Source organism: Trichomycterus rosablanca, chromosome 1 (assembly GCF_030014385.1).
Source record: "Trichomycterus rosablanca isolate fTriRos1 chromosome 1, fTriRos1.hap1, whole genome shotgun sequence".
Lineage (NCBI taxonomy): Eukaryota > Metazoa > Chordata > Actinopteri > Siluriformes > Trichomycteridae > Trichomycterus > Trichomycterus rosablanca.
Window position 1 is genome coordinate 74,980,577 of NC_085988.1, and position 15,831 is coordinate 74,996,407.

A 15,831-nucleotide genomic window follows, 5' to 3' on the forward strand; every position below is an offset into this window, starting at 1 on the left:
GGACTTTTTCATCTTCCGTCCAATTTTGGTAAGTGTTGTATCAATCAAATCAAGTGTTGTATAATCAAACAGCACTGCTTTATTTGCCGTGTTTAGGCTACATGCTAGCATGCTAGCCTTCATACGAAGCAAAGAGTGTGCTGACTTGCTTTATTTTAATCTTTAAATGAATGGTATTAATGTTGATATTAATACTTCTGTTTCTTGTTTCTTTGTTTTGTTTTAGAGAACTGCAGCCAAACGTTAAGAAATCAGCTTGCTGTGTGAAACTGAGTACAGGTTCATGGTTTCTATGAAGAGCTGTTTGTGTTTCATCAAAACTTTATATACAGTTTTTAAGATGTTTTCTTGACATATTGTATTTTAAGTAAATACTTCTGAAGTGAAATAAAGAAAAATAATGTTATTATTCTGTTTGTTTTTCTATAAACATTTCTTATTGATATTTAACGTAATTAACATGAAAACTAAGAAGAAATCAATATTTTTGTCCATTGAGCTCAAGATAATAAGTAGAATTATTGGGAAAAGCAGTTGGTATAGCCAAAAAAATAAAGTTTAATCAACTTGCCTTTTAGGTGTAATAACTTAATGTTTTAAGTTATGCTAACTCAAGTTTTCATTATACATTACTTAACTTTTTTAAGGCAACCGGTTTCCTCAAATGTTTTAAGTAGATTGAACTTATCCGGGCTTACAGTGTTCTACATTTACTGACTGTAATCCATCTATTTCTCTGCATGATTTGTTAGCCCCCTTTCATGCTGTTCTTCAATGGTCAGGACTCCCCCAGCACCACTACAGAGCAGGTATTATTTAGGTCGTGGATCATTTTCAGCACTGCAGTGACAATGACATGGTGGTGGTGTGTTAGTGTGTGTTATGCTGGTATGAGTGATTAGGACACAGCAGCGCTGATGGAGGTCCAGCAACCAAAAATATCCAGCCAACAGTGCCCTGTGGGCAGCATTCTGTGACCACTGATGAAGGTCTAGAAGATGACCAACTCAAACAGCAGCAATAGATGAGCGATCGTCTCTGACTTTACATCTACAAGGTGAACCAACTAGGTAGGAGTATCTAATAGAGTGGACAGTGAGTGGACACGGTATTTTAAAACTCCAGCAGTGCTGCTGTGTCTGATCCACTCATACCAGCACAACACACACTAACACACCACCACCACCATGTCAGTGTCACTGCAGTGCTGAGAATGATCCACCACCCAAATAATACCTGCTCTGTGGTGGTCCTGTGGGGGTCCTGACCATTAAAGAACAGGGTGAAAGCAGATTTACAAAGCAGTCAGTAATTGCAGAACTACAAAGTGCTCCTATATGGTAAGTGGAGCTGATAAAATGGACAGTGAGTGTAGAAACAAGGAGGTGGTTTTAATGTTATGGCTGATCAGTATATATTGGTAGGTAAAAGAAGAAGTAAAACAGTTAAATCAGGTCATCAGGTCTGTTTGGAATTCTAAACACAACAGTTAGCATTGTGAATCCTTTATAAAGGCATCAAAAGGTTAATATGTTACGGTTTGGTCTACATGCAACAATGCAAGTATCACTATCAAACATGTAACTGGACTTTAAATGTGGTATTACTTATTTTTACTATTATTAATAAGTGCACCTTTAGAAATGAAATGCTAATGCTACTATGCTAATGCTAGCGCTATAAGAAAACCCGGAAATTGCGTTTCTTTTCATGTCGGCTGCTGTCCGACTTTCCATGGTGCTGAAACTCAAACTGGTCCACAGGTTACTATAATAAAGTTACTTTAATTATTGTACGCGATTATACACATAAAACAAAAGTAAGCTGTCGTTGATAAACCTGTTCACATCGTTATTTACCTAAACACGACAATAAAGTGAACCAAGTTACCAACGCGCACTGATTTACTGATCAAAACCTCCTAATTTCCTCCACAATACATAAAACACAAACCTGCTGTAGTCTCAGTCATGGCCACCTGCTACAAGATTAAAATCACCAGAACTACTACTATTTATTTACATTAAAAGCGTTTCTCCTGCTCACAGTTCAGTGTGTAGGGAATTAACATGAGCTGTGTATTGTATGTTCAGTCCTACTGCCCCCGCCAGTAAAAACCCCAGTGTTACACATTACCATCAAAAACACATGGACAGAAACACAGTGCTGCTGTAGGTGAACCTGCCCCCCCCAAAAAATAAAATAATGCATGTCCACACCTTATTAACTCAACAGGTGGGAACGAGATAATTAAGTGGTGGCCACGACTTAATTATCTCGTTCCCACACCTTATTAAGTCGTGGCCACCACTTAATTATCTCGATTTATTCATCAATTCATCAATAATCAAATTTTAATGTCAAACAGTATCATGGATAATTTTGTATCTCCAATTCGCACAGTGGCTAAGTGGGTAGCACTGTCACCTTACAGCAAGAAGGTCCTGGGTTCGATCCCCAGGTGGGGTGGTCCAGGTCCTTTCTGAGTTCTACAAGGGGTGAACATGTAAACTCCACATAGAAAGGACCTGGGCCACCCCACCTGGGGATCTAACCCAGGACCTTTTTGATGTCAGGTGACAGTGCTACCCACTGAGCCACCATGCCACCCAAAATCATAAGAATCAAGAATCAAATAAAATTGCTGTGACTTGCTGGGCAGCATTGTTGCCTCACAGTGAATGGGTCCTGTGTTCGATTCCCAGATAGAGTGGTCTGGGTCTTTGTTGTGTGGAGTTTGCATGTTCTCCTCGTGCCTGCATGGGTTAGCCGTTGGGAGCTTCGGTTTTCTCCCACAGTCCAAAGAGAAGTAAGTTAGGTGAATTGGAGATACAAAATTGCCCATGATGGTGTTTGACATTGAGCTTAACTGATAAATCATGTTTAACATGTAAATACCTGTCCTGTCATGAATGGAACCAAAGTGTAACATTACATTAAAATCCTAATAAATAAAAGCCATAAAAAAAAGCCATTGCTGCAGCAAAAAAGCTTTTATAAAGCTTTTTCCTCCTTTTTTCTTAAATTTCTATTTCAGATTTTTTCTAACCACCTTCACGAAGACACAATCTTTCACCCACACAAATATTTCTCCTGACCATCACATCAACTAACTGATTCAGCAGATTTCTACTATAAAATACCAGAAAATTACAACATTTAAAAAACAACAACGTTCAAGTATCAATCCACAACTATACACCAACATATGAACTCAGATCAAATTCAAAGTTCCTGATAATTTTATCTCTGAGATTTAATCATGTTAGAGAGATTTAATCATGTTAGATCTGTAACCCAATCTCTCAGTGGTGTGAAATTCCACCTTCTATCTGTACAGTCTAATGTCTGTATTTACTTTGCATAAATTGCATAAATTGCATGAAGAATTACAAACTCACCACTTACACAAGACCACTGATAATGTTTTCCTGATTCTTTGCATCTTTTGTAATAATGCTCATTTGTACCTTGTTTTCAGATATTCGTCTGTGTCGTAGACACTAGTTGTAGCCTAGCGGTTAATGTACACGAGTAGTAATCAAAAGGTTGCTGGTTCAAGCCCCACCAATGCCAGGTTGTCACTGTTGGGCCCTTGAGCAACCCTTAAACTTCAATTGCTTACACTATATACTGTCGCAGTACTGTAAGTCCCTTTGAATTAAAGCGTCTGCCAAATGCCAAAAATGTAAATGTTGTTTATACTATTACATTATTACATTAGCCCACCAGGCTCAAATCTCAGCGGTGCTATCAGCCGTTTGGGCGTCAACACAGACAAGATATGCTGCATCTAAAGAGAGGAGGGGTGGCCAAAGCCCTGTGATAGATGACGCCCTGTGCAGGGTACTCCTGCCTTGCGCCCACAGTTTCCCAGTGGAACCATACCCACCACAACCCAGACCAGGATACTGCTGTTGAGGAATATTGAATTACTACTAATAATACAAGCCAGAAAAGGCAAAGCAAGGGCAGCATTCATACAGATGAAGAACGTATGGAACTCCAGGGACCTGACTCTGCAAACGAAGATCAGGCTCTTTAACTCTAACGTCAAGTCGGTCCTGTTATATGGAGCAGAAACATGGAGGACAACAGTGGCAACGATAAAGAAAGTACAGACATTCATCAACTCATGTCTGCGGAAGACTCTCCGGATCCGTTGGCCAAACACAATCAGCAACCAGGACCTTTGGCAGAGAACCAACCAGCTTCCTGCAAAAGACGAGATCCTGAGACGGCGCTGGAGATGGGTCGGTCACACGCTGCGCAAGCCAGCCTCCAACATCACCAAGCAAGCACTGACCTGGAACCCCCAAGGAAATAGGAACAGAGGACGGCCCAGAAACACGTGGCGCCGAGACCTTGATGCTGACACCAAAAGAATTGGGTACACCTGGAACCAGCTGGAGCGGAAAGCCCAAGACCGAGATGCCTGGAGATCTCTTATCGGCGGCTTATGCCCCAGGAGGGGTAGTAGGCGATGATGATGATGACCCCAGGGGTGGCCCTAATTCTTTAGTTGCTAATTTATCCTGATTACTACTATGACTGAACGGCATTTCCCTTAATGGCACGATGGAGTTGCTCTGAACTGAGGTGATGGTAGTCATGGTGACGAGATCGCAACACCAGGTTACGTGTGACGCAAGCACGTAAGTGCTAGCCCTCTCGGAACCCATTCAGATTGTATTGCAGCGCCTGCAGTTAAAAAAAAAAAGAGCCTGAACATGAGAGTCTATGAGAGCAATCCAAAAAGGGCGGTACTGTACGGAACACAACTCGACGCTGATTGGACGATATTCAGAGGCAAGAGACTGTCCAGAACAGCCACAGCCCTTTGGTGGTGCGTCGCCCAATCGCCCTAAGGAACGAGCCGCCCCTGCTATTCAAGTTCACTCAAAATCTGCTGTGATAAAATAACCAATTTAGGTCAATTTGAGACCTTAAGCTAGCCTAGCATAGCCTTATTGACTGAATGCAACCCAACACTTGTTTAATAATTTTTAATAACTGCTTTATTCAGGTCATGGTCGTGGAGGGTCTGCTGCAACTCGGTAATACAGGGCAGAAATGTACCCTGAAAAAGGCTGGTAACGTATTGCAGGGCTTCACACACTCGCTTAATTACTCGCTCACACCAGGGCCAATTTATAGCCACTAGTCCACATTCTGTATGTTTTGGTATACTGAAGAAAAGTGGAGTACCTGCACCATGCACACTAAAGGAGAACATGCAAAACATGCATGAATTGAACCTAGAGTGCCAATATGTTTTTCACCTAACTACCAGCTTACTACCATTTACCAAGACTGATTGACAGAGCATTATTCGCACAGACTTCATTAGGTCAAAGTTCATTTCACTCAAAATATGTATGAACCCTTTTACATGGCCAATAGCCAAAAATCAGGACAGTAAAAAAAAAAGTAAATAATAATAATAACACAAAAAAGCTGTCTTATACAAATATTAGTACAAAAAAAATACAAAGGAGGGGTAGTAGGCGATGATGATGATGACTAATAATACAACATTTTCTGTGCATTTGAGCTCATCTTCAAATACTAAGAACATTATTTTAAATACGTTGCATGATTTTATAATTATATTTATATGTTATTAACTCACATTATATTGTTATTTTGATGATGATAATAATAATAATAATGACAATAATAAGAATAATCTTTGGATGTGTGAGTAGTGACCTGGCTCCAGGGTGCAGAGAAGCCGTGGAGCACTGCGGGAGATTCCGTTGCGTTTCTTCAGCACATTGCTGATGATGTTACTCACTCCGCTAGCGGAACTCTGGCGCTTTAAACAAACTCGGGCCCGTTTAGAGGCGACCAGCCTGTCCTGCTTCATCTGCAGAGGAGCAAATCAAGATCCCACGAACAAAAAGCCAGTCACAACCTATCCGGCTCAGATCCGTTACCCTGCGCTCCTCTCAGCTCCAGATCTCTGCGCGTTTATGGAGCGCAGTAACAATAATGTCCGCAGCCTCAGTGGGATGAAGATGGCGAGTTATTCAATCTCTCCAGTAATGTCACCGCTCATGATTTTCACCCGCAGCACCGTGTATTCATTCATCCCAGCACATCTTATCCTCCATCATTAATAAAATCCATCCGCGTTAGAAGAAATGATCAAAAATGTTTCGCTTTATTACAGAAAACGAGCCGCGATATGAGGAGACCAAGGTGTCTACAGACGGGTGCGCGCTCTGCGCGTTCACGTAGCAGTATCGTTGGGGGAGGATAGAAATCGATTAAGTGTACAGAGATCTAACGGGGACGAGCCTCAGGATAGGTAAACGCAACCCGAGTAGGCATTAAAATGCCCAGAACTAACATAACGGGCATTATACTATAATACTATCCTATAAACTCAACCAAAGTCCACTCAAAATCTGCTGCGATAAAACAACCCATTTAGGTCAATTTGAGACCTTAAGCTAGCCTAGCATAGCCTTATTGACTGCAACCCAACACTCCTTTAATCATCTTTAATAACTGATTTATTCAGGTCAGGGTCGTGGAGGGTCTGGTGTGACTGTAATACAGGGCAGAAATGTACCCTGGAAAGACTGCTTCACACACTCACTTATTTACTCACACCAGGGGCAATTTAGAGCCACCACTCCACATTCTGTATGTTTTGGTATACTGAAGAAAACTGGAGTACCTGAGGGAAAACCATGCAAACATAAGGAGAACATGCACAATTCTCAGTTTTTTCAATGTTGTTTTACCTAACATTTTTGTAAATAATACTTAAGTGCTGCGCTAAAGACACCGGCAGTTGGGTTATTATTTTAAAAGATAATGCTAAAATATGTGTAGGAAAATGGTAGCTTACTTCTATTTACCAAGACTGATTATTTAATTAGAATAAAGTTAATTTGATTTAAAATATGTATGAACCTCCACTATCATATTTTATTACACAAACATATTTTACATATTATTTTAAACAAACCTAATAGCCAAAAATCAGGACAGCAAGAAAGTAAATAATAATAACACAAAATAATAAAAAAATAAATCAATATTTCCTGTTAAACCAGACCCAGATCATGATGAACGGTCTAATACTGTCTAATACAAAAACTAGTGAAAATAAAATACAAAGACTTAATTAAAGTACATTGCATCAAACGTACAGTATGTACAATGGGATGTCCAAGCTCATGGTCAGGTGTCCAACCTCTGCATATAGCAAATTATATTAAGAGTTACTTGAACATCAACTCAAAAACTGAACATACTTTACTCGCATGCGAACACTGAGAAAGATAAGCAACATATTCCCCTTTTGGTACTCTCTTACACACACACTACTTGAAAACAATTACAATTAAATCATGCAAAGCTTAATTCACCACATTATACTTACCTGCTGAGCTGTCATGCTGCATGTGGATACAGTGAAAATATTTTGAGCAAACATATTTAATATGGCCTGCTGTGTTATTCCTACTGAATATTCTTTAAATGCCTTATTAAACAATTTTTTACTACTGTGAGTTGGAATAGTGGTAATGGTAGTGTGTATATACAGTGTATCACAAAAGTGAGTACACCCCTCACATTTCTGCAGATATTTAAGTATATCTTTTCATGGGACAACACTGACAAAATGACACTTTGACACAATGAAAAGTAGTCTGTGTGCAGCTTATATAACAGTGTAAATTTATTCTTCCCTCAAAATAACTCAATATACAGCCATTAATGTCTAAACCACCGGCAACAAAAGTGAGTACACCCCTAAGAGACTACACCCATAAATGTCCAAATTGAGCACTGCTTGTCATTTTCCCTCCAAAATGTCATGTGATTTGTTAGTGTTACTAGGTCTCAGGTGTGCATAGGGAGCAGGTGTGTAGTACAGCTCTCACACTCTCTCATACTGGTCACTGAAAGTTCCAACATGGCACCTCATGGCAAAGAACTCTCTGAGGATCTTAAAAGACGAATTGTTGCGCTACATGAAGATGGCCAAGGCTACAAGAAGATTGCCAACACCCTGAAACTGAGCTGCAGCACAGTGGCCAAGATCATCCAGCGTTTTAAAAGAGCAGGGTCCACTCAGAACAGACCTCGCGTTGGTCGTCCAAAGAAGCTGAGTGCACGTGCTCAGCGTCACATCCAACTGCTGTCTTTGAAAGATAGGCGCAGGAGTGCTGTCAGCATTGCTGCAGAGATTGAAAAGGTGGGGGGTCAGCCTGTCAGTGCTCAGACCATACGCCGCACACTACATCAAATTGGTCTGCATGGCTGTCACCCCAGAAGGAAGCCTCTTCTGAAGTCTCTACACAAGAAAGCCCGCAAACAGTTTGCTGAAGACATGTCAACAAAGGACTTGGATTACTGGAACGATGTCCTATGGTCTGATGAGACCAAGATTAATTTGTTTGGTTCAGATGGTCTCAAGCATGTGTGGCGGCAATCAGGTGAGGAGTACAAAGATAAGTGTGTCATGCCTACAGTCAAGCATGGTGGTGGGAATGCCATGGTCTGGGGCTGCATGAGTGCAGCAGGTGTTGGGGAGTTACATTTCATTGAGGGACACATGAACTCCAATATGTACTGTGAAATACTGAAGCAGAGCATGATCCCCTCCCTCCGGAAACTGCGTCGCAGGGCAGTGTTCCAGCATGATAATGACCCCAAACACACCTCTAAGACGACCACTGCTTTATTGAAGAGGCTGAGGGTAAAGGTGATGGACTGGCCAAGCATGTCTCCAGACCTAAACCCAATAGAACATCTTTGGGGCATCCTCAAGCGGAAGGTGGAGGAGCGCAAAGTCTCGAATATCCGCCAGCTCCGTGATGTCGTCATGGAGGAGTGGAAAAGCATTCCAGTGGCAACCTGTGAAGCTCTGGTAAACTCCATGCCCAGGAGAGTTAAGGCAGTTCTGGGAAATAATGGTGGCCACACAAAATATTGACACTTTAGGAACTTTCACTAAGGGGTGTACTCACTTTTGTTGCCGGTGGTTTAGACATTAATGGCTGTATATTGAGTTATTTTGAGGGAAGAATAAATTTACACTGTTATATAAGCTGCACACAGACTACTTTTCATTGTGTCAAAGTGTCATTTTGTCAGTGTTGTCCCATGAAAAGATATACTTAAATATCTGCAGAAATGTGAGGGGTGTACTCACTTTTGTGATACACTGTATATATACACTTAATTTAACTTGTTTAACTGGGCTCAGTCTTCAAATGACTGACTGGTTGTATTATTAGTGTGACCTGTTGATTTACCTTCAGTATATTAACTTCTGTGTATGAATAAATCACCACAGCTTAGTTCTCCTAAATTAATAATAACTAGGCTTGTTAATTAAATAGGCTAAAAGACTGATGCATTTATGATTGTGGCAACCCAGAAAAAGTTTTATTTTAAAGAAATAAGTCAGTGTGGCATAATGTGACAGAATTAAGGATTTGACAGAATTCGGGATTAGATCATGTGTTTCTTGCATTATAAGATATAATATTTAGGATATTCACCATTTGTGATTTATACTTAAATTGTGAACAATAATACTAGGGCTGGGTGGCATGACCAAAAATTTGTATCACTGTATTTTTTAATATTCTGACAGTTTCACGGTATATCACAGTATGTTTTATTTTTAGTATGACTGTGACGTTTTATATGTACATAAACATTAAGTATATAAACATTTTTCAATTTTACAATGTATATAATGAAGGTTTTGAGTACTATAAGCTTTGATTGGCCCCACAAAATGACACAATATATGATGGAATCAGTACGCATGAAACAGCTGCAATATATAAAATGTTTGTATTAATATAATATTTAGGTATTATAAAATTATCGTTAGCTCTCCCGTTATACTGAGGTATGACTCCACTGATTGTACAACTTGATCATAGGTCTGTTGTAGAAAAATGGACAACTTTATATATCTTCACTTCCAGCTTGGTGTTGTTGGTATAACATTGGTATAGCAATTAAACTGAAGTACTTTTGCCTGGGTAGTAACCTTGCTTAACCGTTTGCTTTTTTGCAACAACTGTGCCCTGACAAACCGTACAGTATATAGTGTTTTAATCTAATTTCTTTGCTTGTTTTTGTTTATTTTTTTCCCACCAAATCAAGAAAACCCCTCTCATCTGTTAACACTGTTATGCTAACATTACCTAACAAGTAAGCTGTATCTAATCTGCACCTAATCTGCACAGCGCTCCATAGCACTTTTAGCGGCAAACAGTATTATATGATTTGCTGCCTGTTAAAGCTTACAGCTGTTGTATTAACTATGCTACAGTATGGCAATATATGAAAAATCCATACCATACGAGAAATCAAAGCCGGTATACCAAATGCACCGTCATACCGCCCAGCTCTATAATATACCTACAAATCCTTCTTTAACAGCTCCAGGTCAAAGACTATGCTAAAATACATTTCTCTAATTTTTAGAGCAAAAATGTACAATTTAAACCACTGCATTAAATTTTTTGTTGAATTATAATATGTAATCTCTTAGCTCTAAAATTCATTTCAGACTTTTAGATCACCACCTACACTGGCAATTAAATTCAGATAAAGAAATGGAACTGGGTTTCCAAATACCTAATAATGTCAGTGGCAGAGTCTCATGAAAATTCATACTTTATACAAAGAAACAAGCTATGAACTCCAAGAATACCCCACAACTGCTACTACTGCCCGGGTAAAAAACTGTGCCAAATCGGGTATGCGGAACAGAATGATCCGATGTGGCAACCCCTAATACAGGAACAGATGAAAGTGTTTTCATTTCATGAGGCAAAAAAAATCTTTTTCCTTATGTTGCCAGAGCCCTCACAAGCTGTGTGTCTGTCATATAAAATTTATTTATGGGATCCTGTCTATCCAACAGTTTTGTCTGCACAGGACTTTTGGAGCTCTTTTAGAGCAATTGTTTTGTTTTTAGAGCTTATAAAATATTCACTGAATGTACATACCAAATTGGTAGTTTAGTTTTGTGAACTCATGTAAACTTAACATGAAGTAATAAAATAGCAAGTGCAAGAACGCAAAAAATAGCTAAAACCATTAAAGGAAAGGTAGAAAAAAATGATTAAAATTACTTCTTTTAGGAGAGACAGCTTGCAGACAGGCGGTAACGATGTCAGATTTCTTCTGCTGCTTGTATAAGAGTCGGTCCTTCCTTTTCAACTGCCGTATGAGTTTTGCTGACTGAATTCCAATACGATAATTCACTTCCTGAATAATCCACTTCAGCTCCTCTGGATCTGAGAACAAAACACAAAGCCTGGTCAAAATCATAAAGTTACAAAGCCTGGGCAAATCTGAAGCCAAAACTACAAACAAAAGGTCCTTCAGGCATAAAATATTAATTCTCATGTTACTAGACATAGCTTACAAATATTAATACTGTTATGAGGTTAATAACATTTTACATTATTGTCCTATTCAAACTGAAACGTGAACAACTTTGCTGTACAGCGTCTGTAAAAATTAAAATTGCAGTGTAATAGATTCCTATTCTCTGAAAAGATATTTATTAAATGTAGGTTCTGTTTTTTAATAAAAGAAAACTCATACAAATAGTAACCACATGGACGGCCTGAATCTGGGTCCCTGGAGTTGTATACCATACCAGCACGACCTGCTATGCCACCGACTCACACATATTAAAATCATGAAGCCAAATAAGTATTTTCACTGCTTATACATTGCACATTTCTTAAAATGTCTTAAAATATTTATGAAAAATTATTTTAACCAATAACTAACCGACTGTGGTAAAGTTATTTATTCAGCATTTCAGTACATCTCAATAGTAGAAAGTGGCACATTCTTACCGAGTTATCAATTTTATGCCAAATCCAAGATTAAGTTTATTTATTTATAGAAAAACCAAAACAATACGCCTGCTCAAGGTTCCACTGTTGCTAAGGAGTTAGGGAACGTCGTAAAACTAACAGACAAGGAGCATTCATAACGTTTACAGGGCACACAAACCTTAAAAATGTTTTTATTATTTGATTTACTGATGTCAAACCAACTTTAAAATACACAAATCATTGTCTCTTCTATACTATAAAAAAGTACTCACAAATATGTTTGATTTAGTTTATAATAATTACAATAATATAATAATTTATAATAATTTAAATATGCAGATAAATACATTTATTTTAAATAAGTTTATCATTTAATTTATTGATGTCAAACCAACTTTAAAATAGGAAAATCGGTGTCTCTTCCATACAATAAAACAGATACAAATACAATATAGATTTTATAATAATTTAAATATAAAAATCTTGTACAATTTGATTTATTGATGTCAAACCAAAATTTAATATATATGTATATTTAATATATGTATCAATGTTTCTCACATACTACAAAACTTAGTTTTGAAAATATTTATTTTATAATAAACTTATAATGCTGAAAAATAAATGTCTTGTCCAACATCTTTTGTGATAATGCCGAAGCAAATTACAAATTTCAATATAAACACACACTTTTTGGGTTATATTTGGAAATATTAATTTATTTACACCACACAATTTAGGACCAACCAATCACCCATTTTTTGTCTCATTAAAATACCATTAGAAATTATTAAAAACACTTGTATGAAATTATGCAGTGAAAATCATAAATTTAAACTTTATTTAAAATTAGGTCTAAATATATTATTTAATCAAAACATATTGGAATAGTTATATATTTTAGTTATATTGTATATAAATAATATATTAATATAAATATATTTATGTAAATAATATATAATTGCTGAATATACTGTATAATATTATATAGTAGGGTGGCACGGTGGCTTAGTGTGTAGCACTGTCGCCTCACAGCAAGAAGGTCCTGGGTTCGATCCCCAGGTGGGGCGGTCCAGGTCCTTTCTGTGCGGAGTTTGCATGTTCTCCCCGTGTCCGCATGGGTTTCCTCCGGGTGCTCCAGTTTCCTCCCACAGTCCAAAGACATGCCACCAGGCTAATTGGAGACACTGAATTGTCTTATAGATACCTAGCCACTAGATGCACAAACCAGTGCATTGTAGTGCCGGTCCCAAGCCCGGAAATATAGGGAGGGTTGTGTCAGGAAGGGCATCCGGCGTAAAAATTGTGGCAAATCAATGCGGATCATGATCCGCCGAGAGTGGATCCCTGCAACCGAATGGGACAAAGGCCAAGGAAGAAGAAGAAGAGATATATAATATTATATAGTAATATTTTTAGTTGTATGAGTTGTATTTACAAATATAAATTGTTGGTTTTCTAAAATAAAAACATAAAAAGCAAATCTGCTGTTTCAAAAATATGCTAGCAACTTTATCAATAATTTATTATGATCATCATTTTGAGGGTGTAGAAAGCTAAATAATGGAATTTGACTTTATATGGAATCATAGTTTCTCATTAGCAATAATAATTAACTACAGCTGGTTATTTTTCTGTGTAATAAATAAATGGAGCTAGTCTGACTGTACCCATTGGACTGAGACACTAACACTACAGTGGTAAAGTCTAGAAAACTCTAGATCCAGCAAAAGTTCTGCCACCGGCTTGTTGATAGCTATTAAAAGCAGCCGATCAAGGTAAAGTGAGCCAAAGCATATAACTTAATATTCATTGTGCTGTATGTATATTGTTGACCCAGCACATTTCATAATATTATCTAAACTTATAAAGGTATTCAAATTCATGAAAGTGTTTGCAATGAGTGTATACAATATCTTATCAAACCACAATAAAAGTCTTTATCAGTTGTGCTTATACCACGTTTCAGAAAAATACCATGTTTCAGAAAATCTAAATGTACAGAAAAGTTTGAAGTGACTTATTTTTCCAACATATACTTTAAAATTGCTTCCTTACGTTACTGATATATACATTTAATTAATACTTAACACTTACATTTTCTGCATTTAGCAGACGCTCTTATCCAGAGCGACTCACAGAAGTACTTCCATAGTAAACATTTCATGTCTCTAGTTTAAGTAAACAACAGTCAAAGAACACAAATCTGCTGAAACCTTTTAGAACCAAAGTGGTTTTTTTTTTTTTTTTTGGAAACGGAAAAGAAATGTTCAAGACAGCTTTAATTCTACTTTTTATTGTTTGTTTCATGAGTCACATTAAGACTACAATAGGCCCAAATAAAAAAAAATGGGTGGCTTGGTGGGTAGCACTAAATCCTCACAGCAAGAAGGCCCTGAGTTTGATTCCCAGTTGCAGTGGTTTTTCCAACCTACTAGACCATTTTACTTTACTGGACAATTTTCCAGCCTACTGTATCATGAGAGCTCCTACAAACACCCCTTTCTCATTACAGCACCCCGCTTCTGTAACAGACTGCAAGGTGAAGATACAGGGTGCTTGGAGGTATACCAATATGCCCATAGGCTACCCCATGCATTAGGGGTCCCAAGTTGTTTAAATGTGAAAAGTAAATCCTAAATCCTAAATCAGCTGACCTTTCTGAGCGAGGTAGTTCCTCTGGTGTCTCTTGGTGTGCTTCTGTAGTAGTTCCTGTAGGAAACTGGAGGCCGGGTTACTCCGGCCCAAAAAAGCGTCTGATCCGGAGGCTTCGGTCGAGCTGTCCAGACTGTCCGCACTCCTGCGGCTCCTCCCGCTGCTGTAGGTATCGTACAGTTCCACCAGTAAACAGTCCACTATAGAGGATCTGCACACCAGCATGCCATCTTCTTCATCAGACCTGGTACTGGCTTCATGCCAGCGTGGCTCAGAGCAAACCGCCGCAGTTAGTGCCGCGTCAGACTCCAGGGAGTGTGTGGAAAAGTTTCTGAACCCCGTCTGTCCGCCAGTGCGCTCAGTACAATAGGAACCCGAATCCTGGAATCCATGTCGACCTTCTGATGAATCCCACTTCTCGTTAATACAGGACGCCCCTAAATTCACAAAAACTCCGCTCTCTTGCTCCCCAGACTCGAATTCCCCGACACATATGTCCACTTCTCTCAAGTCGAGTTCAGGAACTTGTACGCCAGACATTTTACCTCTTCAGGGTGCAGAAACGTTATCCTCTCTGGCTTGTATGTAAAAGCAGCGAGCACCTGCCGTTACTGTGATAGTTTACTAACATCTGAAGAAGGAACTGGAGTTCCGGGTGCATGGCGTTCCTGGAGCTTCAGGCGTTGTTTTAATGTTTCCCAAGCTCCTGTTTCCTTCCTGCAGGCGGGTAAGTGCAGTACTCCTGCAGGGGGTAACAGAGTCCTGCTCACTTCCAAACTTTCTTCATTCAGCTTCCCAACAGCAGGTGCGCCACCACAGGTGCACACAACACAGATGCAGAAGGACTTTTACCTGTAATGCTACCTGTAATGCGTGTAGGACTATAATTCAATAATAATAATAATAATAATAAAAATAATAATAAATCATAGTTCAATAACAAAAATATTACAACCCCAAATCAGAAAAAGTTTGGACAGTATGGAAAATGCAAATAAAAATGCAGTGTTCCTTACATTTACTTTGACTTTTGGCGGCACGGTGGCTAAGTGGGTAGCACTGTCGCCTCACAGCAAGAAGGTCCTGGGTTCGATTTCCCAGGTGGGGTGGTCCGGGTCCTTTCTGTGTGGGGTTCGCATGTTCTCCCCGTGCCTGCGTGAGTTTCCTCCGGGTGCTCCGGTTTCCTCCCACAGTCCAAAGACATGCAAGTGAGGTGAATTGGATACACTAGATTGTCCATGACTGTGTTCGATATAACCTCGTGAACTGATGAATCTTGTGTAACAAGTGACTACCGTTTCTGTCGTGGATGGAACCGAAGGGTGTAAAA

General features: G+C 38.9%; 1 protein-coding gene across 1 annotated transcript in view; it reads right to left on the reverse strand.

Moving 5' to 3' along the window:
* tbc1d30 (TBC1 domain family, member 30) overlaps window positions 1-15,041 on the reverse strand; it is a 33,540-nt gene extending 18,499 nt beyond the window's left edge. The window contains exons 1-2 of the mRNA XM_063006529.1: window positions 14,504-15,041; window positions 11,127-11,291 (exon numbers count right to left, since the gene is read on the reverse strand). Coding sequence (XP_062862599.1) covers window positions 11,127-11,291; window positions 14,504-15,041 — 703 coding nt within the window. The remainder of the gene's footprint in view (window positions 1-11,126; window positions 11,292-14,503) is intronic.
* Between the last annotated feature and the right edge of the window lie 790 nt (window positions 15,042-15,831).